Source organism: Oncorhynchus tshawytscha, linkage group LG34, assembly GCF_018296145.1.
Source record: "Oncorhynchus tshawytscha isolate Ot180627B linkage group LG34, Otsh_v2.0, whole genome shotgun sequence".
In the NCBI taxonomy this organism is placed as follows: Eukaryota; Metazoa; Chordata; class Actinopteri; order Salmoniformes; family Salmonidae; genus Oncorhynchus; species Oncorhynchus tshawytscha.
Window position 1 is genome coordinate 5,076,998 of NC_056462.1, and position 14,058 is coordinate 5,091,055.

At 43.6% G+C, this 14,058-nt stretch overlaps 1 protein-coding gene across 1 annotated transcript; it reads right to left on the reverse strand.

The window, feature by feature from the left end:
- Window positions 1–6,499: 6,499 nt before the first annotated feature.
- Window positions 6,500–11,885, reverse strand: LOC112231731 (probable G-protein coupled receptor 83). The gene is made up of 4 exons (XM_024398476.2): window positions 11,315–11,885; window positions 10,815–10,940; window positions 9,965–10,098; window positions 6,500–9,487 (listed from the first exon to the last, which is right to left on the reverse strand). Exons 1-4 carry the CDS (start codon window positions 11,750–11,752, stop codon window positions 8,785–8,787), a joined length of 1,401 nt encoding a protein of 466 aa, XP_024254244.2. The 5' UTR covers window positions 11,753–11,885; the 3' UTR covers window positions 6,500–8,784.
- Between the last annotated feature and the right edge of the window lie 2,173 nt (window positions 11,886–14,058).

The following is a 14,058-nucleotide window of genomic DNA, read 5'->3' on the forward strand; positions in this document are numbered from 1 at the left end:
GAAGCCTTCTTCACAACAATTGAACTCTCCTTGAAGTTCTTCAGGATCCGATAAATGGTTGATTTAGGTGCAATCTTACTGGCAGCAATATCATTGCCTGTGAAGCCCTTTTTGTGCAAAGCAAAAATGACGGCACATGTTTCCTTGAAGGTAACCATGACTAACAGAGGAAGAGCAATGATTCCAAGCACCAACCTCCTTTGAAGCTTCCAGTCTGTTATTCGAACTCAATCAGCATGACAGAATGATCTCCAGCCTTGTCCTCGTCACGACTCACACCTGTGTTAACGAGAGAATCACTGACATGATGTCAGCTGGTCCTTTTGTGGCAGGGCTGAAATGCAGTTGAAATGTTTTGGGGGGATTCAGTTCATTTGCATGGCAAAGAGGGACTTTGGAATTAATTGCAATTCATCTGATCACTCTTCATAACATTCTGGAGTATATGCAAATTGCCATCATGCAAACTGAGGCCACAGACTTTGAAAATGAATTTGTCATTCTCAAAACTTTTGGCCACGACTGTAGATAGGCCTATCAATAATAACTGATATATATTTGCAAACATGTCTAGAAACCTGTTTTCGCTTTGTCATTATGGGGTATCTTGTGTAGAGTTATGAAGTTTCTTGTTTTTATTGAATCTATTCTAGAATATGCCTGTAAATGAAACAAAATGTGGAAAAAGTCAAGGTGTCTGAATACTTTCCGGATGCACTGTAGCTGCAGGAAGGTGTTTTGGGGGATGGGAGTGCGGCTTTTTTTGTTGTTGTGTGAGGGGCAGAATTTGTTTTTGTCGCCCGCACCACAGACGGCTATATCGGTCCGCTAATACAGGACAGGTAAAAGCTCAGGGCACTTTTTTAAATTCAGATTTTTCAAGAGGTGCTGCAGTACCCATACCTCCCGTGGCTATGATGGGACAAGCTAACCGCTGGTCTCGCTCTCTCAGTGGCAGTAGATCTTACAGAGCAGCACAATGAAAAGACCCCAAGTCACCGTGTTAGTGCTTCTTTGTCGACACATTTCCAATGACATCTTTCAGCGCTGTGCATTGAATTACCTGTGCTCAATCATGTATAACTGACCTAGTACACCTTGTTCCCTGGACACAATGACTCCCACTCACATGAATCGTAGCAGAGTGGGAATTCAGAAACATTGACTGACACACACTTAATGGAGGAAGTGCATAAAGCCATATCATTATCTATGAATCACACCAGCACATCCTTGTCATGTGGCGTTTGAAAAGAGAAATAGTTCAAACCAACAATGGGTTGGATAATGAATGTATTGACCAATTGCTCAGTTTACAAATCAGCCAGTCGTAAGAGCAAAACCAGAACAGAACCTTTATTCAAACCCTTTGGCAATATCAACCCACACATATAAGCATGTGCACACAGTTGCACACACACACACACACACACACACGCACACACTACCTCGACTAACCTGTACCCCCACACACTGACTCGGTGCCGGTACCCCGCGTGTATAACCTCGTTATTATCTAAATGTATTTTGTTCATTTTTGATTTTATGATATTTTTCTACTTTAGTTTATTTAGTAACTATTTTCTTAATTTTATTTATTGAACTGCATTGTTGGTTAAGGGCTTGTAAGTAAGCATTTCATGGTAGGGTCTACAAAAATATGTGCACCTTGAATTAAGGCAATGGGATCAAGAGATACACCTTTCACAGTCTTCACATTTTGTTGCCTTAAAATTTAATCTAAAAAAGGATTACTTAGCAATTTCTTTTACACCAATTGGTGTTTTTGGTTTCCCATATATAACCTGATCGTTAAAACGGAACGAAACGTTATGAGAGCGATGGTGAAAATTTTAACTCTTCTGGTAATGCTCATTTTTTAGTTTGCATGGAGGTTCTGAGAACGTTTCTCTATGGTTACCTGAACGTTTTGATAATGGAAATGATAGGTTATTTGAAGGTAATTAAATAACATTCAATAATACTTTTAATAACACTTCTGGCTTAGTTTGGGCTTAGTACATTGTTTTGAACTCCAAGCACATATAGGACACATGGACATTCATTTGCTTAGGCATTAATCATGAAAAACATGTATTTTTTATGGTGGCATGTTGTCAGTGAGATTCAAACCTTCTGGTCTCTTTCATTGGAATTAGTCCACCGCGCCATAGAACAACCACGATTTTACCTTGCTCCGAGAACCACTGGGTAGGCACCGTAACTGCATTTTGATGAGGTCTTGTACAGAATACAATTCAAACAGAAACTGAAATTGTCTCCGACAAGCACAATGTGTGAATATAAAATTGGAATAGATTGTGAATAGCAGCCTAGCAGGCATGTTAAATGTCACACACTTGTTCGCAACAGCAGGACAGAAATGACATTTTTCGTATATACCTCCGTATCCTGAAAGCGTCATTTGATTACGAAGGGGCAGAGAAGGTTAATCAACATTCCTTTGGGACTTGCTTGAGGTCATCAGACAGACGTCACCTTATTTGTGCTTCTTGATGCCACATTTCCATCTTTCAGGTGTTTCATGTGCCGTAGGTGAAATGCTCTGCACTCATCCATGTAACTGACCTTGGACCTCACGTTCCCTCGACACAATGACCCCCCCACACACACACACACACACACACTCTCTCATGAATAGTAGCAGAGTTGGAGTTCAGAAAGATTGGCTACACACACACACACTCTCTCATGAATAGTAGCAGAGTTGGAGTTCAGAAAGATTGGCTACACACACACACACACACACACACACACGCAGACGCACAGAAAGACTCATAACGGAAGAAGAAAGGGAGTTCAGAAATAACAGTACGCAAAACCATACAGTATGAGTCACACCAACCCATCGTTGTCGCATACTTTAATGGCTTTTGAAAAAGAGAAAAAGTTAAAAGGGTTGGACAATAACATATTGGCGAAATGTTAACAGAGCAATCAGCCAGTCACAATCCATGACTAAGGAGCTAAACCAGAGCAGAAACTTAACTCAAACCCTTTGGCAATACCGTCCCACACATGCAAGCATCTGCACACACTCACGCACACACATGCATGCGCACACACAAACACAATCTGGCTGGTGCACGGCTGACCATGTAAAGTAGAAATATATATTTTACACTTTTGTAAAGAAGAACAGGACTTTGAATCACTTATGTGGAACTATGAACACAGACACATGAATAACACAATAATTGGTGGAGAATCACAATTCATGAACAAATTGCTACATATCTCAAAAGGAAAGTGCAGTATTTTATGAGAAAGTGGTGTACACGACAAAAATATGTGAACTATGAGTTCTAAGGCAATGGATCTCAGAAAGCACAGATCGAGAGAGGGAAGAATTCACAATTCAGATCCCACATCACATTTACATCATATTACAGATGCTCATGTCTGATGCTAGCATCAACTCACACAATACCCTAGCGTCAACGTTCAAAACAAGAACACCTTCCATGAAACCAAACATTAACACAAGCATGTTCAAATGCTCACACTTCACCCTGTCCGCTCAACATTCAAATGAATTACGAACGAAACGACACAAACATATACAAATCTGTAATTCAAATTACCATCAGGTCTTGGTGGAAACGCTACTTGTTTTCTTTCACATACATTGGGTGTTCTTGATTTCGTTGCCCTACAATAGAATTGTCAAAAAGTGCTCCTTTTTGGTGCTCCTGTTCAGCTAAATAAAATAGATACAAAGTATTTTAAAGAAAACAAATAAAATTGTATCCAAGGTCTGGTTACCAGTACCATCAACAGTATTACAGAACCCTTTGAGTGACTCATCTTGTCCACCAGCCGGCCCTCTCTGTAATTGAGCCTGCAGACGAGGTTACTCGGTGCCTAATTGCCAACAAGTGAACGCATAATGTAACATATAACCAGTAGCCTTCTCGTGGACAGTGTCCCAAATGGCACCCTGTTCTACTTTAGTGCACTGCTTTTGACCAGGCCTATAGGGTACCTTCCGTCAAGTATAGTTTACCGCTGTCTTCTTTCCCACAGTCCTGAACTCAGTTCAATCAGTTCTTAAAGGCAGAGCACAGCAACCAAATGAATGCTTGAGATTGTATTTTGAGAAGCAGCTGGATTTAGGCATTAATCAGGATAACACTTTTCTTTTTTATTGCAGCATGTTGTCAGTGAGATTTGAACCTATGAACTTCTCATTTCTAACCAGGGAATTAGTCAACTGTGGGACCAGGATGGAGCTACCATGCCAATGTTTTTGTAAATCATACAGAGCTTGTCATTTTAGTCTATTCAAACGTACCCTATTTCAAAAGGAAACAAGCACTCATTAAGTTTAGATGTGGCCAATTAGTGGGCACGGCCAACACACCTAACAAGATAGAGGCTGGAGAGAGTTTTGTTGATGCTAAGAACGGAATGTACATGGTTTTCAGTAATATACTTAGAATGTTACTAATGTTTTGTTGTGGTTTTAATGGTAAGTTTTCTTAACGTTCTGAGAACATTACTTTAAATAGAACCATGAGGAAACTGGACAAAAAGGTTATGCTGAAGTACCAAAATTCCCACAGAAGAACATTTTGTTTCTTAACGTTCTCTGAACATTTTGAGAACATTACTTTAAGTAGATCCACGAGGAAACCTGTAGGAAAGGTTATGGGAAGGTTGTATCCATAACAACCATAGAACAACCACGATTTTACCTTGCTCCGAGAAACATCTGGTTCTCAGAACCACTGGGTAGGCACTAACTGCATTTTGATGAGGACTTGTTCAGAATACAATTCAAACAGAAACTGACCCCGCAACCACAATGTGTGAATATAAAATTGGAATAGATTGTGAATAGCAGCCTAGCAGGCATTGTAAATGTCAGTACACTTGTTCGTCACGGCAGGACTAAGATCACATTTTTCGTAAATACCTCCGTATCCTGAGTGTCATTTGATTGCGAAGGGGCAGAGAAGGTTAATCAACATTCCTTTGGGACTTGCTTGAGGTCATCAGACAGACGTCACCTTATTTGTGCTTCTTTGAGCCCACATTTCATGTGCCGTACATGAAATGCTCTGCACTCATTCATGTAACTGACCTTGGACCTCACGTTCCCTCGACACAATGACCCCCCCACTCTCATGAATAGTAGCAGAGTTGGAGTTCAGAAAGATTAGCTACACACACACACACACACACACACACACACACACACACACACACACACACAGAGAGAGAGACTCTTAATGGAAGAAGAAAGGGAGCTCAGAAATAACAGTGCACAAAACCATACAGTTGTCTATGAGTCACACCAACCCATCTTTGTCGCATACTTTAATGGCTTTTGAAAAGAGAATCACATATCTATTTCTACAAACACATCTGTAACACAATATTTGGTGGAGAATCCTAATTCATGAACAAATGGATAAATATCGCAAAAGGAAAGTACAGCCTTTTATGAGAAAGGCGTGTACACAAAGATATGTGCACTATGAGTTAAGGCAATGGATCTCAGAAAGCACAGAGAGACGGAAGAATTCACAATTCAGATGCCACATCACATTTACATCACAAAACCATCATATTACAGATGCTCATGCCTGACGTTACCAACAACTCGCACAATACCCTAGCGTCAACGTTCAAAACATTCAAAACGACTTCCATGAAACCAAACATGAACACAAGCATGTTCAAATGTCAGGTTTAAACCACTATCATTATCATCTGTACACGTAAACATCATGTCACAGATGCTCACACTTTTACCCGGTTCGCTCAACATTCAAATGAATTAAGAAGTAAACATTGACACAGACGTGCAAATCTGTCATTCATATCACTGTCAGGTCTTGGTGAAAACGCTGCTTGTTTTCTTTCACATACTTTAGATGCACTTGATTTCGCTTAACCTACAATAGAATAGTCCCAAATGTGCAAACCTCACCCACCTGGCCCTCCTGGTCAGCTAAATAAAATGGATACAAAGTATTTAAAAGAAAACAAATAAAATGTTATCGAAGGTCTGGTTACCATTTCCATCAACAGTATTACAGAATCCTTTGAGTGACTCATCTTGTCCACCTGTCACGACTTCTACCGAAGGTAACTCCTCTCCCTGTTCGGGCGGCGCTCGGCGCTCGGCGCTCGGTGTCGCCGGTCTACTAGCCGCTACCGATCCCTTTTTCATTTTCTGGTTGTTTTGTCTGTGTTCCTTTTCACACCTGGTTTCAGTTGCTTTGATTTCTGTGGGTATATAGGGCACCTGTTACCTGCCGTAATTCGTGCAGGATTAGATTTGTGTGCATTGCGCTCGATCGTATTTGATGTTTGTTGTTTTTTCGCTATTACGCACGTGTATGTAAAGTGTCGGAACTGTGTTTGTTCCTCCGTGCGTTTGCACGAGTTTCTGATTATTCGAGAGCGTAGTTTTGGGGTTTTGGTCTGTGCCGTTTTTGTATTGCTGGACTATATTATTAAACACGCTTCTCAGACATCCCTGCTCTCTCCTGCGCCTGACTCCTACACCTCTCACCAAGACGCATGTTATCACACCACCAGCTGGCTCTCTCTGTAATTGAGCCTGCGAACGAGGTTACTCGGTGCCTAATTTCCAACAAGCTAATGCATAATATAACCAGTACCATTCTCATTATAGAAAGTGTCCCAAATAGCACCCTGTTCTACTTTAGTGCACTACTTTTGACCAGGCCTATAGGGTTCCTTCCGTCAAGTATAGTTCACCACTTTTTTCTTTAATATATTTATCCAACTGAAAAATATACATATTTAATATTGATTTAATTAGGCAAGTCAGTTAAAAGAACAAATTCTTATTTACAATGATGGCCTACCCCGGCCAAACCCAGACGGGCCAATTGGGTGCCGCCCTGTGTGACTCCCAATCACAGCCAGATCTGATCCAGCCTGGATTCAAGCCAGGGACTGTAATGATGCCTCTTGCATTGAGATGCAGTGCCTTAGACCACTGCACCACTCGGGAGCCCATTTATACATTTATGCTCTGGTACTTTGGCAACTAGTATTTTATAACGTTTTTTCTTTTACCTCCCGCTTTGGGCTGGATGTGTCTATGTATACATACAGTACATAAATCTATGGGCAGAATTACGATTTTATGTCAATTAGCCACGAAATCCCTACATTTACCCACACGTGGGCCAGCCCTCTAGCAGTTTCCGGCCAATGAGCTTCAGCCCCTCGCCATTTGAGTGACAGCTAGCAAGAATCACACACAGCAGAGCGAGAGACCGCAATGACGTGGTGCACATATCTGCTCATTTTCGGGGACCACAAAAGCTTACCCCCTTCCTCTTTCCCACGGTCCTGAACTCTTATCAGATCTTAAAGGTTCGGTCTGTTACTTTCGTTTACAGTCAATGGTTAAAAGCGCTGTCCCTCCACATGTTTGCAAACATTAGGAGTGGATCTTGGCAAATGCACAGAACCTGCTACAGAGTTACTGAAATTCTGTGGGTCACCTTCAGTTACATTTGCCGAGCGAGACCCAACGCCACAGTATACACAACGTGCAGAGATAGCACTTCCGACGTGAAGTGAAAGTTACAGATTGTTCCTTCAAACTCTAGCTCCATCCGCCCCTCGCCTTCCTGCAACTCCACATAGCAGCAGTGAAACTCGGGGAGCGGAATATTGCGCTCACAGTCTTCACCCCCACTGGTTAGAGAGTTCTGTCTTCAACAAAAATGAAATGAAAAGCTGTCAGGGACCCACCACAACACTTAATAATCTGTGTGTAGTGGGCGATCAGTGGGGATGAAGACAATATTATTTTTTTGGAATGAACAGCAGCTGTTGAAATTACAAAATTCCACCGCCTTTTCATGTCCAATAACGGATATAATTGTCCGTGATTTATTCGGAAAGCGAGACAAAATAACTAGACAGAGCCAGAATATAAAGAGAGGCAGAGAAGTTTTGCAGGTTGTGGTGCAACGCGGTCCCGAGACAAAGCAGAACTGTCTATGCCGGGACAATACTGTTCTGCTAATGTATACTGAGTGTACGAAACATCGAGGACACCTGCTCTGGCATAGACTGACCAGGTGAAAGCTATGATCCCTTATTTATGTCACTTGTTAAATCCACTTCATTCATTGTAGATGAAAGGGACGAGACAAGTTAAAGAAGGATGTTTAGGCCATGAGAGAATTGAGAAATGGATTGTGTGTGTGTTCCATTCAGTGCCTTTGAACAGGGTATGGTAGTACCCACAGTTTCCTGTGTGTATCAAGAATGTCCCACCACCCAAAGGACATCCAGCCAACTTGACACAACTGTGGGAAGCATTAGAGTCGACTTGGGCCAGCATCCCTGTTGAACACTTGACACCTTGTAGAGTCCATGCCCCCACGAACTGAGACTGTTCGGAAGGCAAAAGGGAGGGGGGGGTGTAAACTCAATATTAGGAAGGTGTCCTTAACTGTTTTGTACACTCAGTGTATACAGTATGTGCTAACAGACTAGTTGCTGGTTTGGGTGTTGCATTTGTTGCTAGACCTCCCCAACCCCTACTCCTATCCATGTGAGACATTTCTTCCTGAAGGTGGCGCTGTCATGAAAGTTTAAAGATCTCACATTTCCTGTCCAAGAGCCCCCACTGTCTTTGGCTAACAACATAGTCCTTCAACAGGATTCACCACCTAATGCAGCAACTTTACACGTCTTTAATTGTCAAATAAACTCTATCATTCACTCAATCCCAACCCAAATGCATTCTGGTAGTCAAAGTTAACTGACAGCTACTATAGGCTCCACTGATAGGATGTCTGTTTTACTGGCATGTCTAGCGGAGAAAAGGACATGCCTGTCTTTAGGGGGCTGGTGAGAGGACAAGGAGTGGCTTGGTCGAGAAGAGACGTGGCTCGGGTGTGAAGAGGCGTGACTCAGCCGAGAACCATTGCGGCTCTCCGGCCAGGCGGCTCTGTGGCAGGGTGCGCAGGAGGGCGGAGCCACCAGCACCGGCCCCACCCCTCCACGCCCCCTCCTCTGGCACATGCCCAATAGCAGCCTTAGCTCCTGGCGGAAGGCGGGGTTCAGGCAACAGTAGATGAAGGGATTGTAACACGTTGAGCTCATCGCCAGCCAATGAAAACAGAAATACAAGGCATTGGATGACTGAATGGCCTGGCTGGAGAGAAGCACCACGTAGCAGTTCAGAGGGAACCAGCATACCGCGAACACCCCAACAACCGCCAACAACATAGTCAGGGTGCGCCGCCGCTTCCGCCGCTGCACAGCGAACTGCGCAGTGGTAGTGTCCCCGATAGCATTACGGCGCCACAGGCGGCGAGCCACGGTTGAGTAGGCGGCGGTGATGATGAGGAGGGGTAGGACGTAGAGGAGGATGAAGGTGAGGAGGTCGATGCACTGCCAGTAGACGTCAGAGGGCTCAGGGAAGTCGGGGACACAAAGGCTGCGCACCTTCTCCTTACTGAGAGAGCGAGAGAGGGGGGGGTGGGGGGTGGAGAGGGAGTGAGAAGGAGGGGAAGATGGGGGAGAGTGAGAAGGAGAATGAAAGGAGGGAGAGAGAGGAAAATGAGAGAGACCCCATAGCCAGCTATGAGTATTGCACAGGGAAGAATACACTTGTGAAAAGTCAACAATATTGGAACAATATTGGAAACCCCAAAACAAAACGTCTAATGAGAAAATGTAGTGAGAGGGAGAGTGAGAGAGGCTGGAGGGAAGAGAGACGTGTGAGAGAATAATACCTTGTGGGTATTGTGTACACAAAGGTGGTGTTTGGTTGATCAATATAGTGTGTGTGTGTGTGTGTGTGTGTACCTGTGCATGAAAGTGAAGTGTTTGTTCTATCGATTTATTGTGTGTGTGTGTGTGTGTGTGGGGGGGGTTACCTGTACACGAAGGTAAAGTGTGTGTGTGTGTACTTGTGTGTGTGTGTGTGTACCTGTACACGAAGGTTAGGAGCTTCTGGTAGATAGCATGAGGCAAGGAGAAGCAGCTGGCCATGACCCAGATGAGAATCACACACACAACGCCGCGAGTCGGGGACATGCGGGGCCTCAGAGGGTGGAGAATGACCTGCACACACACAAACAAAGTGTTTTTATCAGGCCGCATTATACACACCAGACCGCACACATTCTCCAAGACACACACTCCATTACACACACCTGCTGCTATTCTCTGTTACACACTCCTCCCTTACAAGCCACACTTTTGGTTTGAGAAAAAAAAATTGTACTCAAACTCAGCTTGAGCTCTGTAGCTCATTGATACATAGTAGACTCATATCCAATACAACTCTATGAAAAACAACTTAATGTGAAAATAATGTGAAAATAACACACGCCAGAAAATAACACACTTTTCCCTATAGCTTGGGAGCTGTCTTGTCCCTCAAACTATGACCATAAACCAATATATGTATGTTACATCTATTGTCATGCTCCATTGAAATAGACCTATCCCTACAAATGTATTTCTATGTGGACACAACAACATAATAGTTGGCTTTTCGTTGCCTGTATCGAACCGTCAGCCTGGTGATTCACTAGTAACAAGCTGACAATTAGCGAGTCTATTTGATTCACCGCTTGAGCTAAGGCAGAATTGCCGCGTGGACGGTTCCCCTTTGCGCTTCCGCGTGCTGACGCTTGACCCACTTTCCTCCTAACAGCTTTCCTTTACAGATGTTATTTTGCTAGACGAAGCAAACTGCAACACTTTAATTAGACGAAGCACATACCCGACATTCACGATATTCACACCAATTGTATGTATGACTGTTGGCCTACCTGGCGTCTGTCCAACGCGATTGCAGTGAGAGTGAGTGTGGATACGTGCAGGGAGCAGTACTGGACGAACCGGCTGATGTGGCACATACCCTTCCCGAACCCCCAGCTGCTGTTCACAAAGCGAACCTGAGGGAGACCACACAGGCATGTTGTCGAGGGCGTTTTTTACTGGCATGATGGAGTGATGAAAGGCTGGAGCTTTCCTATCCATACGCGTGATAGATCGATTTAACACTGACAGATAACCCTCACACATCATCCAAACCATCTGTGAATAATTGGTTAAAATGGATTTTAAAACCTATTCGTTCTTTCCCTTCCTGAGATAACCACTGATCTACCATGATGAAAAAGGTAGCAGTAAAATATTACATTTTTATACCGCAAGAATCTCAAACGCTCTTTAAAACAACAAAACATCGAGGTGGTGTGTGTGTGTGTGTGTGTGTGTGTGTGTGTAATCATCTGTGATGTGTGTTGTGCATGTGTGCGAATCGCACCAAAGTAAAGGGCATGTTGAGCAGCGTGATGAGAATGTCTGCCACCGCAAGGTTAATGATGAACAGGCTCGTGGCGGAGTGCATCCGCTTGTTCTTGATCACCACATGGCACACCAGCGTGTTTCCGAACAGCGAGATGACAATGATGAAAGAGTAAGCCACGACCAGTAGGGATTTCACGGTCGCGTTCTGGGACTCTCCCCCGTAGCGCTTTTTACCCGCCATGGAGTGCCAGTCCGCGAGCGTGCCCTCGTCCAGGTCCAGCGAGAAGACATTTGTCCGGTTGGACGTGTACGGGTCTGAGAGGTTCAACAGCCCTTCTGCATCCACAAATAGAACCCCGCCGATAACGGTTGAGTTGCTGTATTCCCGTGCCCCCAACCCGTCGGGGCTGGCGGCCAAATAGGTGAGGGACAGCCATAGACACGCACCTCGCATGTCTGCGGGTGATTGGGACTTCCAATTGGGACTTCCAATCACCGGACTTCCTCGAGCGCATCAGTAGCGGCGCGAGGAGAGGGGGACATTGCTTTCTCTGTGCAGATACTGGAGGAGACGTAATGCGCGCGATGTGTTTGGCAGCACTTTTAAACCGGTGCTGCAGGCGCGCGCAGTGTGTGTGTGTGTGTTTGTGTCAGATATTTGGCGGCTCAATGCTTGATTGTTCACGCTGAGAGAGAGAGTGAGAGAACGCTTACATGTTTACTTTTACAATGATCGATGAGGTACAGCAGTGTTCTGTGGCTCTTTGTTGCTCATGGTCTGATAAAACAGCTCTAGCTATTTCACCTTTCACCGCCGATCCGGAAGTGTGGTCGATTTGAGAGACATCCAATGCAACAACCAAAAATATCTCTAGTTCAAACTGACAGATTTATTGGCGATTTTTTTATTATTCTAATTCAACTTCCGCGGTCCGCGGACATCGACTCTAGGGTTTAAGCTGGTAGTGGAATCTCTGCCCTCCTCTCCTGATTGTGTAAATTGATTACTAAAGGGCGGAGAAGGTTAATTTCCTTTCCTTGCAGTGACTGAAGAGCCAGGTTAGTCTCTGCCTCTCTCTCTCTCTCGCTTTCAATTCAATTTCAATTCAAAGGGATTTATTGGCATGGGAAACATAGATAAACAAAAGTGAAATAAACAATAAAAAATGAACAGTAAACATTAAACTTAAAAAAGTTTCAAAGGAATATAGACAAATGTCATAATATGGCTATGTATAGTGTTATAACACAATGTGTAAATAGTTCAAGTACAAAAGAGAAAATAAATAAACATAAATATAAGTTGTATTTACAATGGTGTTTGTTCTTCACTGGTTGCTCTTTTCTTGTAGCAACAGGTCACAAATATTGCTGCTGCGATGACTCACTGTGATATTTCACCCAATGTATATGGGAGTTTATCAACATTTTATTTGTTTTCGAATTCTTTGTGGGTCTCTGTAATCTGAGTGAAATGTGTCTAATATAGTCATACATTTGGCAGGTGGTTTGGAAGTGCAGCTCAGTTTCCACCTCTCTCTCTCGCTTGTTAGAAAGATTCGGAATTATTAAAATGCAATTTCATTAAAATTCAAAGCACCCCTTGGCAGAGAACTTGATAGCTAATCGCAATTAAATCAGCAAGATTTATTGGCCACCCATTTATTATGATTGAGACAGCCCACCCACACACGCACGTAAAGTGTTAAACATAGTCTGTCAGAGAGCCGGATTCTATGGCAGGGATCATCAATTAGATTCAGCCACGGGAGGATTTTTTTCTCGAGCAGATGGTCGGGGAACCGGAACATAATTACAAATAATTTGGAGACTGCAAATTGACCGCAAGAAGCCCAAACAGATTAGACTAAAACATAATGGTGTCACACCTTGCTTATGTAACCGATGTGAAATGGCTAGTAGTTAGCGGTGGTTCGCGCTAGTAGCGCTTCGATCGGTGACGTCACTCGCTCTGAGCCCTTGAAGGAGTCGTTCCCCTTGCTCTTCAAGGGCCGCGGCTTTTGTGGCGCGATGGGCAACGAATGCTTCGTGAGTGAGGGTCCCTGGTTCGAGCCCAGGTTGGGGCGAGTAGAAGGACGGAAGCTATACTGTAACACTTACACGTGCAGTATACGATCACGTACACTGAGTGCATAAAACATTAGGAACACCTTCTTAATATTGATTTGCACCCCCCTTTGCCCTCAGAACAGCCCCAATTTGTTGAGACATGGACTCTACAATGTGTACAAAGCATTCCACAGGGATGCTGGCCCATGTTAATTCCAATGCTTCACCCATTTGTGTCAAGGACTAGATGTCCTTTGGATGGTGGACCATTCTTGAAAAAACTGTTGAGAAACTGTTGAGCATGAAAAACCCAGCACCGTTACAGTTAAACAATCCTTATTTAACCAGGTCCTACCCTTCATCTACACGGATTGGGAATTGTGATAAGGAATCATAGTAAATTCCATGTACCGAATACAAAATACAAGTTAAATGAAACATCACATGTTCAACTCTACTGATAGTTTTCTTATATATATATATATATATTTTGCGTTATATAGGTAGTGTGCCCACTCTGGTATTGGCACGTGCGCTCTAGCCAACAGCTCGCAGATACAGTGCAGGTGTAGCCGACATAACTTCCCTTTAGAAGTGCCATTTGAGATGCACAAATTGACATGAATCACCTAAAGGGTAAAGACATGGAGAAAAAGCTGAGGATGACTGAAAACGCCTTTCCAAGTGCCG